General features: G+C 43.7%; 2 protein-coding genes and 1 long non-coding RNA gene across 7 annotated transcripts in view; 1 reads left to right on the top strand and 2 right to left on the bottom strand.

The window, feature by feature from the left end:
• Positions 1 to 27,780, bottom strand: part of LOC309515289 — a 235,309-nt gene that overhangs the window by 53,168 nt on the left and 154,361 nt on the right. The window lies entirely within an intron of this gene.
• KBTBD2 (kelch repeat and BTB domain containing 2) lies at positions 1,272 to 13,226 on the bottom strand. Of its 3 annotated transcripts, none has more exons than XM_082192848.1 (4): positions 13,123 to 13,226; positions 7,949 to 8,473; positions 5,793 to 5,958; positions 1,272 to 3,982 (listed from the first exon to the last, which is right to left on the bottom strand). In XM_082192848.1, the coding sequence occupies exons 2-4, from the start codon at positions 8,116 to 8,118 to the stop codon at positions 2,447 to 2,449; spliced, it is 1,872 nt and encodes a 623-aa protein (XP_082048974.1). In that variant the 5' UTR covers positions 8,119 to 8,473; positions 13,123 to 13,226; the 3' UTR covers positions 1,272 to 2,446. The 3 variants fall into 3 exon arrangements, with proteins under 3 accessions (XP_082048974.1, XP_082048973.1, XP_082048975.1); XM_082192847.1 differs by lacking the exon at positions 13,123 to 13,226 and adding an exon at positions 12,942 to 13,087; XM_082192849.1 differs by lacking the exon at positions 13,123 to 13,226 and adding an exon at positions 12,401 to 12,487.
• On the top strand, positions 12,899 to 27,626 carry LOC309515177 (uncharacterized protein). Of its 3 annotated transcripts, none has more exons than XM_082192772.1 (6): positions 12,899 to 13,029; positions 18,616 to 18,762; positions 20,797 to 22,662; positions 23,702 to 23,827; positions 25,840 to 26,007; positions 26,362 to 27,626. In XM_082192772.1, the coding sequence occupies exons 2-6, from the start codon at positions 18,624 to 18,626 to the stop codon at positions 26,364 to 26,366; spliced, it is 2,304 nt and encodes a 767-aa protein (XP_082048898.1). In that variant the 5' UTR covers positions 12,899 to 13,029; positions 18,616 to 18,623; the 3' UTR covers positions 26,367 to 27,626. The 3 variants fall into 3 exon arrangements, with proteins under 3 accessions (XP_082048898.1, XP_082048897.1, XP_082048896.1); XM_082192771.1 differs by lacking the exon at positions 12,899 to 13,029 and adding an exon at positions 16,623 to 16,890 and having other exon boundaries at positions 25,840 to 25,959; positions 27,378 to 27,626; XM_082192770.1 differs by lacking the exon at positions 12,899 to 13,029 and adding an exon at positions 16,623 to 16,890.

The raw sequence follows: 27,780 nt of genomic DNA, 5'->3' as shown, positions 1-27,780 counted from the left end.
ATCCATTCTAGACCACAGGTTAGGTGCACTGATATTACAAGAACAAAATCATCTTCATAAAAAACAAACTATGAAGTTACTTGTTTAACTTCACGAACTTGCAATCAATGTGATAATTTCCTCCAGTATCTTTCCTTTACTGCTTTCTTCCAAGAAACCTATTGGCTAGTTAGTAGTAGTTACAAATTTCTGAATAATCTTTCCTCCTGTTCTGTTAAGGGTAGATTTACAGTGGTACCTCGGAAGTCAAGCGGAATCCATTTCCGAAGTCCTTTCAACTTCCAAAACGTTTGGAAACCAAGGCGCGGCTTCCGATTGGCTGCAGGAGCTTCCTGCAGCCAGTGGGATGTTTAGGTTCCAAAGAACGTTTGCAAACCAGAACACTCACTTCCGGGTTTGCGGAATTCGGAAGCCACAATGTTCCGACTCGCAAGGCGTTTGGGATCCAAGGTATGACTGTATTCAACTTAAGTTTAGATGCAAAGCCAACCTTATTTTAACAAGTTGGAAGTGGGGTGTTTTTTTTAATGGGTTCAATTTTTTTACCAAAAACAATTGGCAGAAAAGTGCTGGACAAGAATCTTTCAGCTACTGAAAAGAACTATGTAAGTTTTAACAATGGTCTGGTTCACACGTCATGCTAAGCCAAACCATAGCTTAGGGAGATGACTGTGGCCACTTCACTCCTCACCAGCTGTTTTGTGCCATGTTCAGCCAAGCTATGGTTTGTCTTAGCATGCTATCCAAACCTGAGCTTGTGGTTGGTTTGTTGTGGACAAAAGGTAATCAAGAACAAACCTTGGTTAGTTCATGGTTACTTCTGGAGTTAAACCTAGGTTTGTTCTTGGTCTCAGAACAGCACAGCAGCAAATGCAACGAGTGAGGCAGGCACCATCTCCCTGGAAGACTGCACACTCACATGTAGCCACTGTTTGGCTTAGCATGACGTGTGAACCAGCTATCAGAAAGCATGCATTTTAAATACAATTTTCAGCACCTTGCCTATGATTCCAAAGTGTAGTGAATGCACTGTACAGCATCATCTGCCCTCTCTACACCTTGTGGCCCTCAGAGGAAAACAAACTTATATACTGTAACTTACCTCTCTGGAATATGTCAGAACACGAGGCACTTGCACTTCCTGTTGCACCTAATTTTCTGAGCCACCCAGTACCAGAGTATTTTTTGACATTAAGAGTTTGAGGAAATATTTTTTTGACATTACAGTTTGAGGGAAGATACTGTCTTGCAGAAAACGCAGGAAACAAGTCTTTGACTCAGGTTTTATTTTTTAATAAATTAATATCATTCAAAATACAGTGCCAGAACATGATGCAGCTGAACATGCTAGTATGATCCGTCATGAAGCACCTGTGCTCATGTAAGATTGGCGGCGCTCCGCTACTGCTAGTGGTTCCTGGGATTAATGCCAGAGCAGTACTACTGAACTGCTCTCCTGCACAGAGTATTCCTGAAAAAGAAATTTGTTCCCCCCCCCCAAAAAAAAAAAACAAAAGAGAGACAACTAAGGGATATCTATACACAGTCACACTACAGTAATGCTTGTTATTAAATTAACAAAAATAAAAACCTGGTTAATCCACACTATATCTTGGTTAACATTGGGGCAGGGGGACATAAGCAGCAGGAAGTAATATGCATGAGCCATTGTTTCTGAAATACAGAATGTGGAACTGTTTACTGAGCAAAAGCTCCACACAGACCCGCACTAGGTAGGGCTGGCAATTCTTACTGCAAGCCCAGCAACGTAAGTTCACACCTGGCAAACTACCAGCTGCTCGGAAGACCTGTATTCTAAATAGACAGGTATAAGTTAGTGAAAATACATGCACCTAATAATAATAAAATAATAATAATAATAATACAGCTTGACTGAGCCTGCAGTCATTTTGCCCTGCATGTCACCGTAAATTGGAAGATCTACCCTTCCTACCACAGGTAGATCCATGGGATTTGTTTCTCTCTTTACATGGCATTATTATACCAACACGGCTGTTGTGTAATAGGTGTAGCACATTCCATTAGGCCACACAATCTATAATAACTAGCACATACAAAGATTTCCAGAACTCACTCAAATATAACTGGAAGATACTTTGAGCAATTAACATACCATCCTAGAAATAGAAGCTGCTTTTGTGAAAGTTTCCTGAACTAAAAGTCTTCACAAGACTAAAAATTTAGACAATAAGCAGATGCTTTAAGCTTGCAATATACATACAGATCCCATCAGCTACCAGAGGGATTGTTTCAGATTATGGAAGCATATCTGCTTATAAATTCCACCGATTTACACTCAATGGCCACAAAATGTTAAATAGGGCATACATACAAGACAGCTTATTGTTTCATATTCCAGCCCTGTTCTCTCAAAAGAGTTTTCATGATAACCAGTTATAGGCATGCAGTCTCTTAATTTTGGGAGCTATACAGGTGGCAGCGTCAGCATCTCTCCATCCATCTCAAACTCATCAGCTCCATCTGGTGAAAAGAGATACGGTGGAGGCTTCCATGGGGATTCTTCAAGGCAAGATGGATATAGCTTTCCCACAGTGCACCGAAAGTCTTTCCCCAAATCCCAGAGCACCCGTTCAGATATATGCTGGCGCAAGAACCACCGGTCAAGTTCCATATCATACTGGTAGGTGGCATACTTCGCTCTCTCATTCATGTGGGTTTCTCGTATGAAGACACATAAGGAGTTGGAAATTACAACAGCTCTGACACACGGGTCAGAATATCGTTTGGCAGGGATGTTGGCTGCCATTCGCCATTCATTTTTATTCACATCATAAACTTCCACAGTAACGGAAGACCCATCTACAGTGCTAGTAGGGAGTCTTATACCAGAGTTGCTGCCAACGTGCAAGCCTCCGATATAAAATATTTTATCCCCAAAAGCAGCAGCCGAAGCAAAGCATCTACTAGTTTGTCTCATAGCCATTTCAACCCAAGCATCTGACCTGGGGAAGTAACAGTACATCAGGTTGTGTGCCATTACATAAATGCAGTTATGAACAGCAACAGCTGTACTCCATTGCCACGCACAGGGCAGTGGGCTTACCATTGTCCATTCATCTCTCTCAGTATCATACCTTTCAACAGTTCTCCTGTTGAGCTCTCCACCTACACTGTCTCCTCCAATTGCATAGATGTGGCCTTCACAGCAAACTAGGGATGGCTTTATACGAACAAACAGCATTGGACTCTTTGGAAACCAAGTGTTTTGTTGGGCATCAAACCAGTAAAAGCAATTCACAGTTCGGAAGGCAACCTGAAGTCTGCTCGTTTTACTGTGGTTAGTTTTTGCATTTTTCAACGGGATCTGCCCCCCTGCTATATAAATATCATTATCAGGAGTTACAAGCGTCCCAACCTTATGCAAGTCAGCAGGAGGGCTGCAGAGCTTGTAAACTTTTTCAGCCTGTGGGCTGTAGCAAACTGAAGAGTAAAGACCACCCGGGTTTTCAGAAGCAGCTTCAATGAAGATCATCATTTCCTCTTTAGTCATTCCAAGTCTTGGTTTAAAAAACTTCGGCATAGATTTATATAATCCTTGAACCACTACCGATTTATCGTTCGGCGGTAAGCCTTGAAACCAAGCTCTTTGTGTAACTTCAGAAAGCGCATCAATTCTTATTTGGCTAAGAACAGATGACAAATACTGTGATCGAGATTCTGTGTTGTATTCCAGCCATAACATAGCAGCTTCACGAACGGTTTCCTCCTTTTCCACATTTAAGTTGTCACTACTCAAAATATCTATCAACAGATCATGTGAGAGCTGCATGAAAGCCTCCTGGTGGCATACAGCTGTGAACTTGTGTTCTACCATTCTTTTAGCACTCTGTTTTAACTCCTCACAGCTGAAAAGATCAGCGAAGCTCAACAGCCGCACACAGTTCTCTGCATTTATTTTTTTAATTAAGTATTCTCTGCAACGATGTAACACATCTTCTACCTGCAATAAAACACAATGCAACGCTTACATTAACTTCATATTTAAGGTCAACAGAAAAGAAAAAGAAACAGGAAAAGAAACAAATCTCCCTACATTTCTATAAAAGCAACCTCTCCTTAACTTATTCTATGTTTAAGATAATATTTTATTCTCTTGCCATTTATGGTCTTTTAAATGTGTATTCTATACTTCACCTTCCTTTGTAATATCTTATTTTGAAATATTTAAGAAAATATTTTAGTTTCCTGTTTATTACATTGCTTCGACTGTGTATTTTGCATTTGAGCTTCTTTTGTAATGCTTTATAGTGTAATACTTTATTTGATGTTTTAATGTAAGTTGAAAACTGACTGGAGATTTTTTCTTAAAAATATAAAGCAGTATAGAAATGAAATGAAGAAACAACTTCTACTGAACAAAGGTGAAGGGATCATTTACAGAATGTGCCTAAACATACTGGCTACAACATACAATTGTTCACAAAAAGGAAAGGGAGAAAGTGCCCCAGTTCATCTGCAAAGGCCAAAGTCTATTGGTTACTGAAGAAACTGACCATCTTTCAGTGATCAGGGGTCTTCCCTATTTATCTCTGTAGATAATAGGGAGAGAGGTTTTCCCTATTGCTGGTCAAATTGTTACATACCTCAAAACAAAACAAAACCCCTGCTTTCCCACCTCACTAGGTATCAGACAGCTCCAATCTCTGCAGGGATGGCACTGAACAGAAAAAGCTGAATCAAACCTTCTGCTAGTTCACTGGCTAATAAAGTCATTCAACTGTTAGCTGTAAACATCAGTCTCCAAACAATTTCAGGTAGTAATGATGTCCATAACAAGGCAACAGATGCAAATCTGGGAGGTTCCACTTCCTTTTACTTATCTACTGCCCCTTATCCTAGAATGCTGCAATGTATTCAAGTACCTCTAGATTATCACTCCCCTTATAAGCTTCCTCAGTCTCTTGAGATAATCATATAAAAAATTCCTTTTCTGTAGTAGTTGTACAATGCTCAGTTGTACAATGCTCTCCCTAGGGAAGTTCACCAATATCTCTTCTGTGTCGTGCTAAGACATTATTTTATTATTCCAGGCATGTGGGCCTTAGGTATGTATCTGGCCATTACTGGGAGGGATATTTGTGTTTTATAATGGCTTCTGTGGCTGAACACTTTTAATGTGTATCATTATTTTTAATTGGTCTGTTATATTGCATTTTGGTTGTAAAGAGATTAACAAATTAAATATATAAAATTAATTATACTGCAAATTCCCTTTGGAAAGCTCAGGACAGTGCATGGCTCCCTGAAATCATGAGTAGCTAAATTTTTGTGGCCTGGGGGACCCATTCACCATTGGCCACCCTTTGAAAGTGGCATCCATGCAGGACAATAGATTGTTTCCCCTCTGCTCAAATGATCAATCCTATGACCAATCATCCCTTTCTGAACACTGGGCTCCACGCAGTGCAGCACAACTTAGTTAAATTGTCATTACCAAAAATCAGCAGTCTTAAGGGGCCAAAAAATGCTTAGAGGGCCACATTAGTCTCTTAAATTGAGGGTTAGCTATCCTTGCCCTATATGAATACATCAATTTTACATCTTAATTCTACAAGGATGTAATGGAGAGCAAACTCATTTGAACCAAATACAAATAGATTGTAATTAGTTTATAGTAGCACCATTAGGGCAGAAAATGCAAATACTTCCATGGCAGTTTCTGTTAAATGTAAAAGAAAGTAAAAAGTTAAATATTCAGAAAGATACATTTTTTAAAGGGTCTTAGAAAAGTTAGCATATAACATTCCTACCTGTAAGAAGCATGCCGTTTCATAAAGCTGTTCGACTGTAGTGTCACTTATTGCCAAATTACCCGTGTATGCGTAAATTATTATGATTTGCAAAGTGGCTGCATCCACATTCCTTAGATGGACATGTGTTTGCTTGCTTTCACTCAACCCACTCATAAACATAGCCCTGAAAGATAAAACAAAATACATTAACTTCTAGCTTCTATCTTACTTTCTCCAACTCTTTGAAGCCTGGAGCTGGATAAAATTCAGTACATATAAGAGCATTCAGAACTATTAAATGGTTCACAAAGGCTGCATTCCAAGGATTGGGATTTCACACTATTTACATCCAGTTTCATGGATAAGCTACTGTCCAGTTTGTGTGCAAGTGGACTCCCTGATCTTATTGAGGTACAAATCAGTTTAGAAAATATATTAATAAATGATATATATCAACTTCCTCTGTGTTTAGGTTACATTAAGCAGATGCACCATCTTTTTCAGTGTATAAGTCTATGTTTAGCTAAATTTGCTTTAAAAACAGTAGTCAAAAATTGGTGGTCATCTTATACGCAGGGGTGTATACACAAGGGTTTGTGTTTGGGCTCTGGTGCAGGCAGCCTGGGCTTGGGTTAAGGCTCTGGTGGGGGCGACCCGGGCTCAGGTGGTCTAGGCTCTGGCAACAGAGGCTCAGATTTCTTCATTTTGGGTTCAAAAAAACAGGGGTTGTCTTATACATGGAAAAATATGGTATGTAATCTCTCCCATAAGAGCAATGCTGACTGAAATCCAACCATTCTGCCCTTCTTTAAAGTATAAAAACAGTTATTACTTTCGAAATCTCCTGTTTAGAACAACTGTCAATGGTCAACATCTTTTTTTGGTCAAGCACATTCTGACATCAGTCAATGGCTTGTAGTAAGCACCAGAACACTTAGTCGTACATACACAAAATTGCAGATTCCTGTAGTTAAAACTAGTTTCATTTGAGTATTTCACACTCATCTGCAACTTTCTAGTAATTTTAACTTCATCTTTCACGCAGAGACACACAGGCATAAAATTTAAATTAGTTTGATGTTAGTATTCCTTGAGTACTTCCATGTTACTGGTGTGAAAATCATTTCGTTTTGGGACAAGTTTCAAGTTTTCAAAAGGTCTGGAATTGCCAGTATGTCTTGGTACACATAGCACAACTGAAAGCCAAGAGGAGCCACTGATACTGTGCTTTTATTTCATTTCATTAATACTCACTGAGATATCAACCATACCAAAAGTTTCAAATACACAATGGAACAAAGCACATGGAAAATGCAGAATATCCCAACATCTTCTACAATATGTATAAGATATTTTTATTTATAAAGATATTAGTTGCACAAGTTATTTTGCTCTTGTACAATAAACATCACAGCAGATATTGAGCCAGAACTCTGGGCATACTCCCCATGGTCAATTTGCACTCGAGCTTGCCTAAGTCTTCTAGATTAGTGGTAGCCAGTGTGCAATGCTTTCTGTAAATTATGGACTACATACACATGGCAAATTGTAAACAATGATTGATGGAAGTTGCAGTCCACGACAGCTGGAGGGCCCCACTGGCTACTCCTGTAAGTAGACTGCACTCTTCTCCCTAACCTGCCATGGAATAGTGGAATCATGCTCTTATTTCATGTGAGTATTCTATTTCCATGCCTCCTTATTTCCTAACACACAACAGAGCAATGGGATTTTGCACGCATGTGCACAGACACACTTTAGATCTGTTCACACTCAAATCTAATGCAAGAGGGGCAGTTGTCTCTCTTCCCCCCGCTCAAAAAGGAAAAAAACTTTGCAAACCTCAAAACTAAAAAGAAGAAAAACCTCCTTCTCCTTCTGTGAAATTGAGCTGGAGACATTTCAGACCTTGTTTTCATTAACCAAGCTTCCCTCCATAATGCAAATGTCATGTTTGGCACCCAAACATCACTCTTACAATAGATATTCCACACTTTGTGAAGCCATCAAAGTAGTTGCACATCCCCGTTTAGCTATTCCACATCCACAACTCCATTCACTTCAAATTACCCAGTAGAACCATTTTAAAATTATATTATATACTGTAGTCTTAGACATAAGAGATGAACAGAATACATTTTAATGGAAGAAATAACACTACTTTAATCACATACCTGAAGTAAGAGCTGCATGTAGCAAGAACCATCTTATGGCATGGGAATTCAGTGCCCTCAACAATTAAAACAATGTCAGTTAGCAACTGCTGTTCATAGAACAACTTTAACTGCTCCAGTAAGGATACAGCATATTCCGTATTGATCTGCCTTTCTTCCTGGGTAGACATGATTGCATTCCATTAATATTTCCAGAAACAGGTTATAGAAGCCACTTTACTTCAGCAGGAAAGAGGTCAAGCAACCATTTTTTGAAGAACTCAGAAGAAACTACAAGGGATATTTTGAATCCTTTGCTAACTTTATTAAGACATTCAGCAATGATAGATTGGACTGTTGAATCAATACTTCAGATGGCAACCCACTCCTTGGATGCAATAAACTGACTTGGTGTCCATCCGTTCGCCTGAGACTTTCAAGAACGACCGCCAAGTTCCTGTTCAGATTTCCAGTGATGCAGTTCATGGGCAAATGAATGCAATTTGTGAGGTAGATTTTCTTGAACCATCTCTCAATCACTTGTGACTAGAAGAAAAAAAAATCATGTCAGCAATTTTTCTAAGCCTGTTTTACCATTGTTCTGCCTAGAACACTGTTTGGTATGCTACTTTAAACCATAAAGTTGCTGTTATGAAGGCCATTCATAAATGCAAAGACTAACAGTGAAGAACACATTTGATGCCTTCTCAACTCCTCTGATGATTTAAGAATGCCCAGAACTAAAATGAAGCATTGGATAGGAGTAGCAGCGCAGAAATGTTATTAAACCCATCTATTGTGGTCCTAAATGGTCCTCCCTCTCCTAGTACTGGCAATGTCTCCTTAATAATTGCAATAATGGATCAAGTTTTTGTCTCTCTTCACAATATTTAACATGGCCACAAATGTCATTGGACTCTGGATTTTATCTATACCACAGAGGTTTTGTGATCTCTGTGACACAGTAAACATTTCTCTAATTCTGTTTAGGCTAGTTGAGAGGTACCACCTGATTTCACATATTTAACATTATTTGAGACAGATTTCAATCAAGATGAAACTACATCTGCAATGTCACATTCAAGTATTTTAGTTTACGCACGTGGCAATCCTACAGAGGGGGCTACGACCACTTCCTATGCCCTACTGGCTCATTACTGTCAGACTACCTTTTCTCATTCTTTTTGACACACACAACCAGGCGTCATGTGGAGAATAGCTTTCCTATCCCAGTTTCTAACACTGGTGGAGACAGAAAGGGTGGCCCATGTTTTTGCACTGGGTAATAGAGATGTTATGAGAATCTCAGCAGCCTATCCTAGCTGTCCTCTCTGGTTCAAGTTTACTCCAACTGTGGGGGAGATCGCCACCCAATGTTCAAAACTCCCATTGTTCTAGGCGCATTTTGTGACAGGGAATTTCATTAGTGCAAACAGTTTCTGAGCTCTGGGCACAGTACTATGCCGAAGATTTCAGATTAAAACTGCAGTGTGGAAGGAAAAGAGGACCTTTTTTTGTCTCCCCACTTCCAGCTACTCTCCGAAGATTGGATAAAAGACCCTCTTAAGAATATTAGAGGGGTGAGCAGGGAAAGGACTATACTATGTGAAAAATGGACATAATATTTTAGTTGCCGTTCATTCAGTTTCAGCTTTGTATTCTTGTTATAAAAAAGTGTGCCTAGACATTCAGTTGTTGTGCCCATAACCTAGGTTTAAGGTGCCATTTAGCTCCTGACTTTTCATATCTCAGTTTCTAATACTGCCATCACCACTGAGAAAGTGGGGCTCACTGTCATGGCAAGCCACTTTCCAATTCAAGGGTAGTGAGCAGCTGGTTCTTAGCCTGTTCCTAATCAAGATTAACGTTTCCCCATTAAACACCAGCAAGGTCTCCATAACTTGAAAGCTAAATGCTTTCAACCTTTGCTTATACTATTTGTTTTCTAGCAGTGATGTGGAGAAGAAAAAATTCCAGTGCTTTATTTTTCTGTCAAAAATTTTCTCTTTTTTAACTTCATTAATAACAATGGGTGGATGCCAACTACAAATACAGTATTAGGCAAGCTTGGCAGTTTCAAAGTTTTTAGCTTGTTTACTAAATACAAGTAGAACATACATACTCCTTTGATTCCCTCCAAACATCCTTCTTAAACCATAGTACTAAGGAAAAAAGAATACCAAAGCTCAAATGTAGCCAAATACTATTACTCCTAAAGTCTTGGAAATACTTCTTTTATTAGAACTATACTGTGACAGCACCAACTACTGGCTCATGCACAGACAGCCACTACATCTCTAAATCTCTTCTGGGAGTTCTGTAGCCTAACCAGTTACAGTACATCCTATCAACACTTGTACACAATTTGGTGGCTTCATTTCAGAAACTTGTCCAACTTATCTCTGTCAACACAGCTTACATTTATATAATACACATTACTACTTTCCCATATCACTGAACTTATTTTGAACTTTTAGACAACATTTATTTCAGCTGCTCCCATACACCTACAAATCTCAAATGCTACTCTTTCAACCATGTCTTAACAAGGCTGCTCAGCTGCACCAAACTTCAGTTTGGATCCCTTTGTAATACCAAATGACATCTTTTCTGATCACTACCATCACCAATCACTTATTCTTATGATCCATGCTATTTCTCTAGAAGTAGTAGTGCTGGTGCTCACCCTGAACACCTCCTTTGTTTCTCATAATGGCAACGGTGTCCACTTGAAAGGTGCCAGAACTGAGTTTTGGCAAGTTCTGGCTAAAAAAAGCCCTGTTTGTGGTTTCTGTAAGTATTAAACTGGCATACACTTCAAATGGCATACACTTCAAATTTCCAAATAGGATGACTCTGCAAGACTGAACTCTCCAACCTTCAGCCTTTCAGATCAAGTGAAATCTGATTTCTAAACAAGAATTGCAAGACGTGTTATAAATCACACACACAACCCTATTCAAAACTATTTTTCTTTTAAAGCCTATATACAGAACTGCACTTTATATTATTTTTATTAAAACACCGTCATCTGAAATTAAGCTGTATGAATTGTCCTTCTGATCCTCGGTGATTAACCCAGCCAATAATCGCTGTTAAAAAGCAACAGATAGGTAGCCGTGTTGGTCTGCCATAGTCAAAATATAGTCAAAATAAAAAAAAATTCCTTCCAGTAGCACCTTAAAGACCAACTAAGTTAGTTCTTGGTATGAGCTTTCGTGTGCATGCACACTTCTGTGTATCTGAAGAAGTGTACATGCACACGAAAGTTCATACCAAGAACTAACTTAGTTGGTCTTTAAGGTGCTACTGGAAGGAATTTTTTTATTTTGACTATATGTTAAAAAGTAAGATATCAATTAAAGCTCGATATGAATTGTAGTGCCAGCACAGAAACACATACTATTGCTGAAATATGAGCCCCTGGGAACAGCAATAGCACCAGTCACTAAACCTGGCAAAATTAAGAATGCCAAGCAAGCCCTATGATGCCATGCCCACTCCCTACCTCCCCCCACAAAAAGATTCTTGCAGCAACAGCTATATCAAATGCACAATATATTTCTTTACACCTCTGCAAACACTGAACTTGTTACTTCAACTCAGTAGTTAAAATTTGCATCTGTTGCATCTGTTCTATGAAGAACAGGTGAAAAAGTAACCCGATCACCATTCTCAAAACATTACAACCCAAACATCCATTTACATGCCAAGTTCACAATGCAACTATATAATTATGCCAAGCCAATATAAATCATCATTAAATTTATGTGCGTGTGTGTGAGATCGAGATTAAAACCGAAGAAGCAAAAGGAGTCTGTTGCTCAGTTTCAATTAAGCACCTCCATTTCAACATCATTAATTGTAACTTTACACCTACAATTCATTTTTGGGGGAGGAGGGGGAGCGGAATCCCATCCTCACCCTCTCTGCTAAGCAACTGCAACCTCTTTCCGCTAGGAGGCTGTGGTGTCAAAAAAAAAACCCCACCTGCTTTTCTCATCCCGGGAGGGGAACAAGGTGTGTTTCTAAATAGCAGCTCTGTAAGGATGACCACCCAAAACCAGTACAGTGGTACTTTGGGTTAAGAACTTAATTCGTTCTGGAGGCCTGTTCTTAACCTGAAGGACCACTTTAGCTAATGGGGCTTCCTGCCGCCACTGCACGATTTCTGTTCTCATCCTGAAGCAAAGTTCTTAACCCGAGGTAATATTTCTGGGTTAGCGGAGTCTGTAACCTGAAGAGTATGTAACCCGAGGTACCACTCTATTTTTATGCAGCGGCGTCAGGATGCAGCAAAGCAGACACCCTGACCATGGCTTCACCTGGATGCGATGCTAAGCCAGGCCAGGCCCACTCATCAGCTTTCACCTCCACACCCACCGCAACACCCCTTCCTCCCCAAAGCCACGCACCCCCCCTCCCCAAAAGAGAAACAGCAACCCCTCCGCCCCCCCACTTCTGAACAAAGACCTTGGGCGCCCGCTGCCCAGAGCCTGACATTGGAGGCGGCAGGCGCGGAGGATGCGCCGCTGCGGCGGCCCTGAGCGGGGAATTCCGCGGGGCTCCCCCCCCCCACACCGCCCGGAAGCACCGACTCTCCAGTCGCGTCGCCGCAAGAGGCGGAGTCGGGGGGGGGGGAGTCGTTCACGACGCGTGGGCCCCCGAGAACAACACACCGACGCAAAGACACACACGTCGCTCTCGCCCGCAGCTCAGGCGCCTCACCCCCCCCCGCGGCCTTCCTCCTCCTCCTCTCCCCCATCACCGTCCGCGGAAGCCGGTGCCGACCACCCTCAAGCCCGTCATGAAGGAGCCCAGGCCGCTTCCTGAAGGCGGTTGTCCAGGCCAACGCGTGGGGGGGGGGAGAATAGGAGTCTATGGCGGATTTTGTTTTTTGAGGGGGGGGGGGTCGCGCGCGTTTCCTGTCACGGAAGGGCCGGCAGAGGCCTAGGATATCTCTCGCTCGCCATCCCTTCCCCCGCACCCACAGCACAGACGCCCCCTCACAAACCTGCGCCACCCTCTCCCCTCCGGCGGCGGCCGCGTCGCCTTCCTCCCCTCCTCAGGATCCTCCCGGGCGAAAAGGAAAGCGGAAGGAGGTGAGGGGGGGGGAGGTGGATGGGGGAGGGAAAGGGGCCCGGGGCGGAGGGACACACACAGGGCGGCTGCGCACGCGCGGGGGGAGGCCTTACCTCGCTCTCCGCCCGCCCGCCTGCTTGCCCGCCCCGACGTCCGTTGAAAGGAGCGCAGCGCGCGCGGGCGCACCCTCTCGGCGTTCGAGCCCGCCCTCCTGCGCATGCTCGGAAGGCGGGGGGGGAGAGAAAAATGGCAGGGAGGCGGAGCTAGGGTGGGTGGGTGGGAAATGTTTTCGCGCATGGGCAGAGCCGCCTCCGCCCGGCGCGGCCTTTCTCCCTTCGTGCGCACGCGCCCCTCGCTCCACCCTACCGCCGCCGCTTCTCGGGGAAAGAGGCTCCTTCCCAGAATGCAGCGCGCTGTTTGCAGCGCGCCTTCGGGCGCCTGGCGGAAGAGGCTGTTCCCTGCTTTGCGCCCCCTGCCGGCCGGCTGATGTCACTGCAGCCGCCTGGTGCCACCTGCAAGGCGCAAGAAATGATTGTGAGAGTAGCCCTTGTGGAGAAACTAAGGAAGCGTCTTTCCTGCCCTCAGAAAACGACGGTTTTGAAACCGTATTCTACATGTGCACAGTACACTGGAGAGGTGTCCCCAGCTACCCATGCAAACAGTTATAAACCCCAAACCTAATGTGCATTATTTACATTGTATATGCAGTGAATTTCCCAGTAGTGATGTATGGAAGTGGGAGCTGGACCACAAAGAAGGCTGATAGCCGAAGAATTGATGCTTTTGAATTCTGGTGCTGGAGGAGATTCTTGAGAGTCCCATGGACTGCAAGAAGATCAAACCTCTCCATTCTTAAGGGAATCAGCCCTGAGTGCTCACTGGAAGGACAGATCCTGAAGCTGAGGCTCCAAGACTTTGGCCACCTCAGGAGAAGAGAAGACTCCCTGGAAAAGACCCTGATGTTGGGAAAGATGGAGGGCACAAGGAGAAGGGGACGACAGAGGATGAGATAGTTGGATAGTGTTCTTGAACTCAGCATGAGTTTGACCAAACTGCAGGAGGCAGTGGAGGACAGGAGTGCCTGGCGTGCTCTGGTCCAGGGGGTCACGAAGAGTCGGACACAACTAAACAACAACATATGCAGGGAATGTTTCTATGGGGCTTGCCAGCAGACCATAAATTTACAGTGATTTTTTTTTTCCTGGAGGGATGCAGGGGTACGCATACCCCCTAAACCCTCATACTTATGGGACCGCCTCTCCTGGTATGTCCCGCAAAGGACCCTAAAGGTACATTAATAGTAATAGGAAAGTTTTTAATATTTAATGCTGTATTGTTTTTAACACTCGATTGGAAGCCACCCAGAGTGGCTGGCTGGGGAAACCCAGCCAGATGGGTGAGGTATAAATATATTATTATTATTATTATTATTATTATTATTATTATTATTAGCTTAAAGGTCCTGGGCCCTAAGGAAGCCAGACTATCAACCAGGGCCAGGGCTTTTTCATTGACGGCTCCAACCTGGTAGAATGCTCTGTCCCATGAGACCAGGGCCCTGCAGAATTTGATCTCCTTCCTCAGGGTCTGTAAGACAGAGGTATTCCGCCTGGCCTTCAATCTGAATTAGCCTGATCCTCTATTCCCTTTTCCCTTTCCTCTTCTATGAAGAAACCCTTTCTGGGACCCCACATTTAAATTCTTCCCTGGTCTCCTTGCTGGCCTTAGTAGGACCAACTTGGCCAGTTAGCCCTGGTGATCATTTGGTGTCTTCTGACTGGGTTACCACCCACCCACCCACCCACCCAAAAAAAATGACCCCTGAATTTTGATATTGATGCAGCATTTTATGTTGTATTTTATGCTGTTTTATGCTGCTTTTAAGTCACATTTTAATCAGTGTTTTACATTTGCTGTTAGATGCCCTGAGCCCGATTTTTAAACCGGGGAGGGGCGGGGCATAAATAAAAAAATATTATTATTATTATTAAACATTATGTGAATCTAAGTTTGGCCTCATTGAGGGGCAGTATTTCAATATGAGTAGCAAAATGAGAGTACCCCTAGGCATTTTTTCAGGGGAAAAAGCACTGAATTTACATATCTGTTTTCTCCTACTCTGAAGTAAGTCCCATCCATTCAATGAGTCTTCCTCTAAGGTAAGTAGCCAGAGGATTACAGCCCCAGCCAGTTATATTACTTTCTTAGCTGACTGCAGGTACTGGTGGAAAGCTATGCTCCAGAAAACCCCCCATGTTAACCACGTTTGCTGCTGCTTCCTGCTTGTGCATTGCCATAATTCACACCGGCACAATAAAGTCTTCCACCTTGGGACAGTGAGCAGCAAATTATGTGGTACAAGTGCACGCGCATCATGCTTTGAATGCATTCCATGCATGCTGTAGAGTGGTATCTCGGGTTACATATGCTTCAGGTTACATATGCTTCAGGTTACAGACTCTGCTAACCCCGAAATAGTGCTTTAGGTTAAGAACTTTGCTTCAGGATGAGAACAGAAATCGTGCTCCGGTGGCGCGGCGGCAGCGGGAGGCCCCATTAGCTAAAGTGGTGCTTCAGGTTAAGAACAATTTCAGGTTAAGAACGGACCTCCGGAACGAATTAAGTACTTAACCCGAGGTACCACTGTATTACCTTACATGGCTCTTGTCCTTAAAGGGAAAGAAAGAGGCCATTTTGGAGGTGGTATTGAGCCAGACTGCAGGATGTGTATCAGTCTCTCTGATGCCTACATGGAACCTTGCATTCTGTTAAGTCACTATTTACCCTATTTTACCCTAGGTTCTCTTAGCAGATGAGGACTAGTGAAACAATCAGCATCTTAGGCAGGGAGATTGAATTGGAGGCAAGGTGTAGGACACCAGATCCCCAACAGCAGACTGAGCATCCTTTCCATGAAGGAAAGTCTGTACATGCACAGGGGAACTTTTGACACTAGGTCATTGAAACTTCATTTTCCCCCCAGGGCGGCTTTGCACATGCTCAGAGGCACTCAGTCCAAAGTGGTAGAACTTTTTAGGGTGAATGGGGTCAGGCATTCTGTTGGAAAGCTGCCTTAATGGCCCTAGCAGGGGTGGCAAATATATCCCACGATCTTTTTTTGTCATTTACTTGCAACTGTAACTTCATTAGGTAAGGGGTCCCAGACTGGTTCTGTTAGCCTGACCCTATGCAGAATAAGGGAGACATGAGAATGAGTTTACTGGTTGCAGAGTGTAGGATCAAAGTGCAAATGAAATGCAGTGGTCACTGGCCTTACTGTGTCTCTACCTTGGCAATAAGCCTGAACTTTATAGGTTGAGGGTGAGTGAATGCATGCAGCCATTGTTGTTGTTTAGGCGTGCCTTACTCTTCGTGACCCCCTGGACCAGAGCACGCCAGGCACTCCTGTCTTCCACTGCCTCCCGCAGTTTGGTCAAACTCATGCTGGTAGCTTCGAGAACACTCACCCACCATCTTGTCCTCTGTCGTCCCCTTCTCCTTGTGCCCTCCATCTTTCCCAACATCAGGCTCTTTTCCAGGGAGTCTTCCAGGGAGATGGCCAAAGTCTTGGAGCCTCAGCTTCACGATCTGTCCTTCCAGTGAGCACTCAGGGCTGATTTCCTTCAGAATGGAGAGGTTTGATCTTCTTGCAGTCCATGGGACTCTCAAGAGTCTCCTCCAGCACCAGAATTCAAAAGCATCAATTCTTCGGCAATCAGCCTTTTATGGTCCAGCTCTCACTTCCATACATCACTACTGGGAAAACCATAACTTTAACTTTAAGCAACCATACCTTATGCAAAGTAAAGTGTGCATCAGCCCATTGAAAAAATTAATCAACTTCCATGCACTCAAATTTGCACGGGACCAGACTGTTAGCTGTAAGTCTCCTGTTGCTTTAAAGAAAGGGCCTCAATTAGCTACAGGTGTGCTGTGCTGAGGAAGGGCTTGTGCTTAAGAGAGAGGAGAGAGGTGTTAGCAATTAGTTCTTTGCTGGGCTGTCTTCGGATGCAGCAGCAGCATGGATACCTGGTTTGGGGCCAAATACAGGAAGGGCAGGAATGACTTGGCTTCGTAGAGCTTGCATTTAAGGAGTAAAAAGCAATTGGAAGGTGGGGATTCTTGGTTTATAGAAAGGTGTAGAAAGATGGTGAGAGCTTTAGTGGAGGCCTGGAAGAGTCTGGCCTGTTGTTGAAAGAATTCTCTGTATTGTTGGACTGTCTGGGTTTCAGAAGAGGTTTGTAGGCTTTTTGTTACCTTTGAATAAGCGCATTTCTCTTCCTGTCTTGCTTTTTATATGTTTATAAACTTACAGCCCCTTTCTAAAAATACAAAACTATAGCTTGAACGAGGTATCCTGGATAAGTTATCATGTGGGCAGTTACTGCTAAAGTTTTGTGTGTGTGATAAAACCTAGAAATAATGCTGGCAACAGCAATAATGATACTTGAGGGGTAATGGGAGATTTATTGTCTTTGCCTAGGAAGAAAGAAGAGAACTTTGACTGTAATGAATTGAGACGAGTGTGTTCACTGTAATAGCCTTCTGCCATTTTAGAAATAGATGTATTTCTGATTAGTCATTAAGCAAGCTGAGTCAACATTGTGCCCCGTATACTTTGAAATTGGTCCTACTGAAATTTTGAAATTGACGGGACTCAGTTCTGAGGAAGCATGTACAGGAATGAGCTATAATGTATCTGTGGGATGTGAAATGTATTCTTTCAAAGTTATATGCATTTTCCATTTCTAGTATTGTATTTAAGCAGTGGCCATAGTCTCTGCTAATACTTATGGTTTCTCTACAATAGTTTGCACAGAATAGCCAGGCTTGAGTGGAAAAGGTGATGATTAAAGTAGGAGAAAGAGTATTTGCTTGAATGTTTGTGTGGCCAAATAGAGCACTTATGGCATAAGATTCACAGAGAGCAATGAGGCTTAAGGACATGGTTTCACAAAAAACTGTTTGGAGGACTTTTCCAATAATAAATGATAGAGTTCTCTGAACATTGCAGGAATCAGTCAGGCTGAAGTTATTTTTATCCTAAATGCAAGAATGGCAAGGGAGCCTAGTGAATGGTCAATACCCGCCTGTCCCATAAAACCCCCTTAAGGCTCTCTACTTTAAAGGGGCATTTCCCAAAAGTGTGTGGGGGGGGGAAACAGGGGAATGATATCTAGATGAATGGGTATCAAGCCCATGCCCCCCCCCAGCCTTACTTGCCACTTTCCCTCTGCTTCTCTTTAATTTTATTTATTTATTTATTTATACATACATACATACATAACCCCATCCATTTGGCTGGGTTTCCCCAGCCATTAACATTGCATACAAGGCAGCCGGTTGCACTGCAGAACAGAGTGCTGGTGGGACCCCAGCCACTCATCAACTTAAGTTCTCCAGATAACATAGAAATTAACATTTGTTTCCTGTTCCCTGAGCCCTGCCAGAGTCCTTTAAATGCGTAACAGAGCCACCATTCCATGGGGAGTGTTGAATCTGTTTCATCCCCAGAAAACCCAGGCCGTCCGCAAACTTAACAAAGGTGGTATGTGTTTTTTTGTCAGTGTGTGTGTTTTTTATAGTGCTTCTTTTCTGTTTTCCAGCCTACAAAATGAAAGCTTCCTCGGAAAACGGACCCTATTCCACAAACCAAAGGCCCTTTTTTTACGCACAACCGACGGCACAGCAACCTTTCCCTAATCCATGGTTCCTTGGCCCAATGTACAACCCGTACGGCATCCCTGCAGCAGGTAAGGCTGAGGAAGAGGTACAGGTTGGGCCACGGATGAAATAAGAATGGAATCCATTATGTAGCATTGGCCTTGCAGTTTATATTCAGGTTTGGATTTAATGTTGGTATTTCCCAGTTCAGCCTTGGTCAACCTGGTGCTGTGCCGGTCAGAACTGAATAGCGTTGTAGTCCAAAGCATCAAGTTGGCGAAGGCAGTTCTAGTTTGTTTAACTGGCTATCTGTGGTATAATAGAGAATTCTACCGAGGCCTTCATGATTGCAGCAATTACAACTGTGGTTTTGCCATGTTGGGGTGCTCTCTTCCTCTTGGTTAACCGCTTACACCAGAGGAATCGCAATGGGTAAAGCTTTCAGTAACAAGCAATAGTGATGGAAAACACTTCACCTACTGAACTTCTGCATGTTGTCCTGTAAGAAGAAGAAAAAGAAAACCCTAAAGCAAATTTTATCATAGCCGTTATTTTAATACTTCATTACTCAAGTTGCTTTATTTCAATAAACTTTATCTCACTTTTGCTTTGAACCCATCTGGCAACAGTGTGAGGCTCCAACCTAGGGAATGCAGCCCCTGACCCTAAAAAGGTTGACCCCTTGGTTGGGGGTGGGGAATAAGAGAGCACCCCTGAGCTAAAGGATCCCCTTCAGAGCTAGACATGTGAACAGACCAGATTTCCTCAACCTCGGCCCTCTAGATATTTTGAGACTACAATTCCCATCATCCCTGACCACTGCTCCTGCTAACTAGGGATCATGGGAGTTGTAAGCCCAAAACATCTGGAGGGCCAAGGCTGAGGAAGCCTGGAACAGACAATAAGAAGATTATTCCAGTGAACTAGAGAAATCAAATCTCATTTGTCTATCCAGAGCCAACAAACAACTGGTGTAAATAACTACCCACAAGCTCTTTAAATTGGGAACATGCCCAAGATTAATAGTTGCCTCAATGGGAGAGAAGCTAGCCCCTTGCCCTATGTTCTCTAGGCAAGTCCACTCCCCCAAAAGGCTAAACCCGAAAAGTATGTGACTCTTCAGTTTGTAACCTGAAGGAGCATCTCCACCTCCATCGTTCTGCCCAGGCACTGAGGTCCAGCGCCGAGGGCCTTCTGGTGGTTCCCTCGCTGCGAGAAGCCAAGTTACAGGGAACCAGGCAGAGGGCCTTCTTGGTAGTGGCACCTGCCCTGTGGAACGCCCTCCCATCAGATGTCAAAGAGAAAAATAACTACCAAACTTTTAGAAGACATCTGAAGGCAGCCCTGTTTAGAGAAGCTTTTAATGTTTAGGGAAGCTATTAATGCTTTAATAGGTTATTGTATTGTAGTGTTTTGTTGGAAGCTGCCCAGAGTGGCTGGGGAAACCTAGCCAGATGGCCGGGGTATAAATAATAATAATAATATAATAATAATAATAATAACAGCTCAGCAGAGTGATCCAATCCACTGGAGGTGTTGGGTCATCCCCAAATGCCCCTGAGCGCCCCGGGATGGCTGTGGTGCAAATGCAGTTGTGTAAATATAGGACAGGACAGGGCTTCCTTCCAGACCATGCTGCTCTGTTGTCTGCTGCTGATTATACCTGACAGCCAGGCATTTACCAAGTTTTGAGTGCTGCCCCTTTGGCAGCCGACGTCTGCAGGGTCCCCAGGGGATGGGGGGAAGTGGGGCAGAGCATATGGGACAGTTCACCCCAGATGGTTCCAAATACAGGGCTCTTCCCCACATTATGGGGTTGTTTGTGCTGCCCTGTTCTTGATTCCCCCAACTGCTGTATTCAGTGCATATTGCGGCAGAAATCAAGAGCATGATTTCTTTACATGATGCCAAGAAGGATCGGAAGCAACCTAAAGAGGTTGTTTTGGTAATGATAGATGCAACCTTTTTTCATCCTTGAACATCACAGAGGGATTTCACTTAACTTTTGCTGATCAAAAGTAGGTCTTGTTAAAGGTCTGAATGTCTTCTATGAAATAATGAATCTTAAGGTTGTTTTGGCAAAACTTACATTGGTGGAAAATGCATGTTTCTGTTCTTCTTAGGCTTAAGAAGTGGGAGTCCATATTTCCCCTTTTACTCCGTTCCTGTTCAAGAGTATCCTGGATATCTTATTCCACAGCATCCCATGCAGATGAGAGTTAACAGGAGACCCTATTTCAATGGTCCTCCACCCTCATCACCCATGTTTTTCCAAGCCACACGCTTCAGGCACTATAATCCCGGCAAGCGAACAGAGACCAAAGAAACTCAGACTGACCCTAGGCAGGCTGAAAGTAAACCGAAAAAACATCAGGATCATGGTATAGAAGTGAGAGACTGTGAAATGGGAAACATGGCCTGTGTCTCATCTGGTGTTGGTAAAGATGCTGATATCTCTTTGGAAAAGCCAGAGAGGGCTGTCTCTCCTCTGATTGCAGAGAGAGACTTTGCCAAGGGCTCTGCAGGTTCTTTACAGTTCCGAAGCCTTCCCCCATCAGGTTACGCTTTTGAGAAAGAGGAAGTGAGAATAGAGTACGGGAACAGCGGTGGTCCCGCCATTCAACTATGGAAGTCCTTCAAAGAAACAATTCCTCTTTATGATGTGGTGAAGAAACCAGTGCCGGAGAATGTGATGCAAAGGGATATGTTTGCTATGAGTTCCTGCGAAGGCGTTGCCTATGGGCCTCGTGAACAGACTGAATTGGTGCCGAGCATTTCTTACCCAGAGGAGCAAGAGGCTGTTGAAGATGTGCAAGAGACGGAGCCTCAATATAAATCGAAGCTGGATTTGGAAAAACAAGGAGCTACTACTCACGGGCCAAAGTCTCCTCTAGACGAAGCCAGAACAGTGCAGCTGGCTGAACAGAACAGACCCGACCAGTTAGGTGCGAGGCAAGAGGCTTTGATGTCGAAAAGATCTGGCTTGAAGAGGTTCGGTGGTTCCAGAGCTCCTCATGATGCGTCCAACCTTGTTCGGCAAAGGGAACTGTTTCCGTCTGGCATGGAGATCATGAATGATTCGTATTTCCCTCGCAAGTTGAATGAAAACAATGATGTGAGTGAGGAACACGTGCCAACTTCAGAAAAAAGCATGTGGTGTGACGAGTCAGAGAAATATATTCCTCCTGAGGGCTGGTTAGCTTGCTTAAACAGCATGGATTCCAACTCAAATTACAATCCGCATTTCTCCCGAAGGAAACGTCCGAGTGTACTTAGCTTTACCTCGGATGAAATGTCTTCTGGAGATGAAGACTCGTCGATGGACGATGCACCACTGTCATATTTTGCTTCTGACTACATGCTTCAGAATATGTATACCTTTAAGAAAAGCGTCGAAGGTTTGGAGATAGATAAAATAAAAAGTGGAGGCTCCCTCAATGAAGATGAGGAAGTGGTGGGGATGGAACAGGCCAATACCAGCTGCAGCCAGAACCTGAAGGGCAGTTCACGGGTCAAGATCAAAGAGGTTTCCAGTCCAAGTGGCAAGCTGGGTGTTCTCCCCAGGACTTCCAGTAAAAGGCATCTCCAGTCTCTCAAGAAGAAAGCTACTAAGAGTTTGTCTCCATCAGACGCAGATGAGTCTGAAGAATACTGGGTAAAGGAACCAGAAGAAGAGGAGGAAGAGGAGGAGGAGGAGGACAACGATGACTACTTGAATCAAAGAGGCTCCAGAAGAACCTTGACCACCACCAGAAGTTGCCCTTACAGGCAGACCGGCCAGCAAGTGATCTGGAGAGTACCCAAAAATGCTGTGCCAGCACACCTCCTTAGTTGGCCTGTGCAAGATAAAATGAAAACGGCAACTAAACTGAAGAAGGATCAAGAACAAGTTGAGGATCTCTTTGGCGACTACAGCTTCTGGCTGCAGAGGCCTACGTCCCAGCAGCTAGAAGCGCTTGAGGCACGAAGAAATTCACAAAAGAGTTCAGGTAAATAGCAAACACGCAAGTGGCATTCCTGCATGTTTGGACAATGCAGTATTCATTTTCTCACACACAATGGGCCATGGCAGTTGGAAGGGGGGCAGGAAGAGAAGCTTTAATGTACCTTTTAATAGACTGGTGTATGTGGGATCCACATTCTTCTTGTCCCAATATATATTCAGTACGTTTATACATACCGTATTTTTTGCTCTATAAGACTCACTTTTTCCCTCCTAAAAAGTAAGGGGAAATGTGTGTGCGTCTTATGGAGCGAATGCAGGCTGCACAACTATCCCAGAAGCCAGAACAGGAAGAGGGGTCGCTGCTTTCACTACGCAGCGATCCCTCTTGCTGTTCTGGCTTCTGAGATTCAGAATATTTTTTTTCTTGTTTTCCTCCTCCAAAAACTAGGTGCGTCTTATGGTCTGGTGCGTCTTATACAGCGAAAAATACGCTACATGTATGTATCTCTTTGTAACTCACTCAAATACAAACAAACAAACAAACAAACAAACAAACTGATATGCCTCCTTAATAAGGATTTAATCAGGTTTTAATAAATGTAATCCAAAGCTTAATATGAAATCCCCAAACAGTGCACATAAAATTAGAAAGTGCTTCTGATGCAATCTATTCTTGTAACAGCTTTACTAAAAGTCAGGCTAGACTGAATGCCTTATCAAAAACTAACTTGAAAGGGGCTGCAGTCCTGATTTATAGTCAGTTGTGGGCCGGATCCTGACTGGTATTGCTACAGATCTTTGTACATGTGATTGTGATCCTGCTCTGCAGTTAAATCAGTGCATGAAGTGGGTGGGGGGAAACAGTAAGATGGTGGTACTTGAAGGTTGAAGTGTCTCGGCCCAGAACCCAAAAAAACTGGATGTCGGTGGTAGAATTCAGTTCAGTAAGGCTTTCTGGATTAAATGATCTTGAAGGCTTGTTGGGAGGGGGGCGCTGGCAAGGGGGGTGGAGAGCATTAAGGCTAGTGTAATAGCAAGAAACACAATGACTGACTTGGATTCTTCTTCCTTATCTTGCCCAGGAAGGCTACAAAAGGAAGGTGGGAGGACTACATCTGCTGAATACTGGGTGAAAAGTGGAGCTAGGCCCAAATTTGCTAGCCTCGTACATGGTGACCACTTCCCCGTAATCAGAAGCAGAGAGAGAGGTATGGCATTGTCTATATAAATGTTTTAAGAAAATGCACCTGTTAAACATTAGGTACAAAGTACTTTCCTCTGTCCTGGTAGCGATTCATCTAAACTTGGTTGTTCTCTCTGTTACGGCCCAAAGGAGGAAAAATACACATTGTCAACACAACAGCTTGAATGCACGCATAAAGCAAGTAGAGGCAAAGCTGGATTTGGCACAGATAAGGTAGACTCGGCATGCAGCTGCGGTTCATCACAGGGCTCAAGTCAGTGTATCTAATACAACACACGTATTTGCAAATATGCAGTATGATGCGCATGACTCCCCTGGTCCTGAATAGGGTAACTGTGCCCCTGAAGGACCAGGTGTGCAGCCTGGGAGTCATTCTGGACTCACAGCTGTCCATGGAGGTGCAGGTCAATACTGTGTCCAGGACAGCTGTCTACCAACTCCACCTGGTACGCAGGCTGAGACCCTACCTGCCTGCAGACTGTCTCGCCAGAGTGGTGCATGCTCTAGTTATCCTTCGCTTGGACTACTGCAATGCGCTCTATGTGGGGCTACCTTTGAAGGTGACCAAAAACTACAACTAATCCAGAATGTGGCAGCCAGACTGGTGACTGGGAGCGGCCGCCGAGACCATATAACACCGGTCTTGAACGACCTACACTGGCTCCCAGTATGTTTCCGAGCACAATTCAAAGTATTGGCGTCTTCACCCCCATCTTTGTGCCCGGACACTGAGGTCCAACTCTGAGGGCCTTCTGGTGGTTCCCTCACTGTGAGAAGCCAAGTTACAGGGAACCAGGCAGAGGGCCTTCTCGGTAGTGGCACTCGCCCTGTGGAACGCCCTCCCACCAGATGTCAAAGAGAACAACAACTACCAGACTTTTAGAAGACATCTGAAGGCAGCCCTGTTTAGGGAAGCTTTTAATGTTTAACAAGTTATTGTATTTTGATGTTCTGTTGGAAGCTGCCCAGAGTGGCTGGGGAAATCCTACCTGATGGGTGGGGTATGCATAATTATTATTATTATTACGCTCAATTTTCATTGACCTTTTAATGTATCCTGAGGGCCAATCTACACAAGGCAAGAGTTTATAGAGTTGTAGAGTTGTAGAGTTGGAAGGGACACTCAAGGCTCATCTAGTCCAGCCCAGTTCCAATGCAGGAATCTCAGCTAGAGCATCCATGACAGATGGCTCTCCAACCTCTGCTTAAAAACCTCCAAGGAAGGGGAGTCCACAACCTCTTGAGGGAGACCATTCCGTAGTCAAACAGCTCTTACTGTCAGAAAGTTCTTCCTGATGTTTAGTCAGAATCTCTTGTAACTTGAAGCCATTGGTTCGAGTCCTACCTTCCATAGCAGGAGAGAAAGTTGCCCGTGTTGCTACAATTGAGCTTAATCCACACCATTCTCCATAGCTGTCCATGAAAGTATTAACAATATAAACCCAGCTTTATAGCATAGTCATTCAGGTTACAGTGGTGCCCCGCAAGATGAATGCCTCGCAAGACGGAAAACTCGCTAGACGAAAGAGTTTTCCATTTTGGAGGTGCTTCGCAAAACGAATTTCCTACTGCGAGTTCCTGCTGGTTTTTTCCCCTCCCCCCCTTTTTCTAAGCCGCTTATCAGCTGATCCGATCAGCAGATAAGCCGCTAAAAGCCGCTAATAGCGTTAAGCCGCTAATCCGTCAATGGGCTTGCTTCGCAAGACAAAAAAACCGCTAGACGAAGAGAATCACAGAACGGATTCTTTTCGTCTTGCAAGGCACCACTGTAGTTGGGAGAGGGGGGCTGGGTCAGGGGATGTATCTTAATTCATCAGTGGAGGGAATAAATAGCTCTCTGGTCTAAACCTGGGTATTATTTAAAACGTTTTCATATTCCCTTCAACCAAACAGCAGATGATAAATCTGTGCTAAGACTTCATAGAAAAGGGAGAGGGATTGGGAGGGAGAAAGAGGTTGCAGGAGCAAACTCTGGTATATTTTGGATGAAGAAATATTTGTTCCCTTTTTCTTCAGGTGACCTGCTTCTAGGCATGCCAAAGAGAAAAGCACGGAAGCCTCCACATAAGCGTAGAGACACAAGACATGACATAGAAGTTGAAGAATGGGAGAAGCCCAAAGCCACCCAACACAAGGGTAGGTTTATTAAGTTTAACCTAAGACTTAGTCCGGGTGGCACTGTGAGTTAAACCACAGAGCCTAGGACTTGCCGATCAGAAGGTTGGTGGTTCGAATCCCCACGACGAGGTGAGCTCCCATTGCTCGGTCCCTGCTCCTGCCAACCTAGCAGTTCAAAAGCACGTCAAAGTGCAAATTGATAAATAGGTACTGCTCCGGTGGGAAGGTAAACGGTGTTTCCGTGCGCTGCTCTGGTTCACCAGAAGCGGCTTAGTCATGCTGGCCACATGACCCAGAAGCTGTACGCCGGCTCCCTCGGCCAATGAAGTGAGGTGAGCACCGCAACCACAACTACAACTGGACCTAATGGTCAGGGGTCCCTTTACCTTTACTTTAAGACTTAGTCCAGTGGTTTCAGAGTGTAGGTGCCAGAATAGATTCTCAGAAGAAATTGCTGATCAGTAGAACTGGAAAACATAGTATGAGAACTTCACTGTGAATCTGTGCATGGGACGCTCCTAGGAAGTCAGATTTGAAACATGGTCTGGGGAAATATGAAAGTGCACATGAATCTGAATCTTCAGGTGTTTTTCTATAGTGATTTGGCTTATCTCTGATGGTGAGAGAGGCCACAGACACTTTCTGAGTTGCAAATACAAGCCATCTGAAGTTATAATCTCTACAGCATGGATATCTGAAATACCAGCCCTGCTTTTTAGGATGTAGAAGAGATGAGCAGCCTGATTTCAGGTGTTGGCTAAGGTGACACTGTATACTCAGCTTGCTATAGCTTTGCCTGTATTCTGACTCACCAAGCTGGAAAAGTATTTTGTGCATTGGGAAGGGCCCATTGCCTTGCACTTAAGATACCATGTTCAATCCTTGGCATTTTCAGGTAGGGCAGGGAGTATTCTCTGCCTGAAATCCTGCACAGTGCTGCCAGTTAGATGGACTAAATCAGTCATGACATGGTATAAGGCAGCTTCCCGTGCAAACTCACCTTATTTTTGCTGCATTTTGCCCTGTTGCCTGTTCAACTGCACCTACTGTGTGCGCAAAGAGTTTGTAGCTGCAAGAATGAGTGAGATGCAAATATCTGTTGTGCCACAATACTGGCTGTCTTGTGGGGCTTTGCACTGAGTTAACACTTAAGACATGAGACGAGTCAAACGTTTAGAAAGTGTGTGGAACACACAGGTGAGCCTCTTGAGAACAGATTTTTTTTTAGGAGTCCTGCGAGCTTCCCCAAACAGGTATTGCTTTCTCATTACTCCTGCACACGACCTACGTTTAGGCTCCGCCTCATCTAAGGTTTGCAGGTGAATCTCGGACAACTCCTTTAGTAGGTCAGTGTCCATCAAAATGTGATTGGATAAAAAGAGAGCCTGCAGCAGAGTCTCCTTAATAATTAACCTTCTTTAATATCATTTGTGCAGGACGTGGAACAAGGAGATCTCTCTATAAAAGAAGATGATCGTAACTGAACTGTAAACCCCAGATATCATTCGGATGAGTCCTATTTAACGGTTGCAAGTGGCTCGGCAAGATTAAAGTTGCACTGTAAAGGTTTCTGAGCACACGTCTGACAAAATGTATAAAAAAAATGAACACCAAAACAAAGGCACTTGGTTTTGTAAATAACACAACTGATATTTAACCAAAATAAAAGTTTAAAATTGCACTAATAGGATGTCTTCGGAATATTAATTGTAGCGCCTCAAACATTTACTTGAAATGGCAAACTTTGAAGAAAGTAAGTTTTCTGTTTGGAAACTGCAACTTAGTTTGAGAAACTTTCATTTAGGGTGGAATGAAGTTCCATTTTCAGAAGAACTCTGT

Source organism: Podarcis vaucheri (assembly GCF_965113315.1).
Source record: "Podarcis vaucheri genome assembly, chromosome: 12".
NCBI lineage: Eukaryota > Metazoa > Chordata > Lepidosauria > Squamata > Lacertidae > Podarcis > Podarcis vaucheri.
The sequence above is the reverse complement of the archived record's forward strand: the minus strand, read 5'-3'. Positions and strand labels throughout refer to the sequence as shown.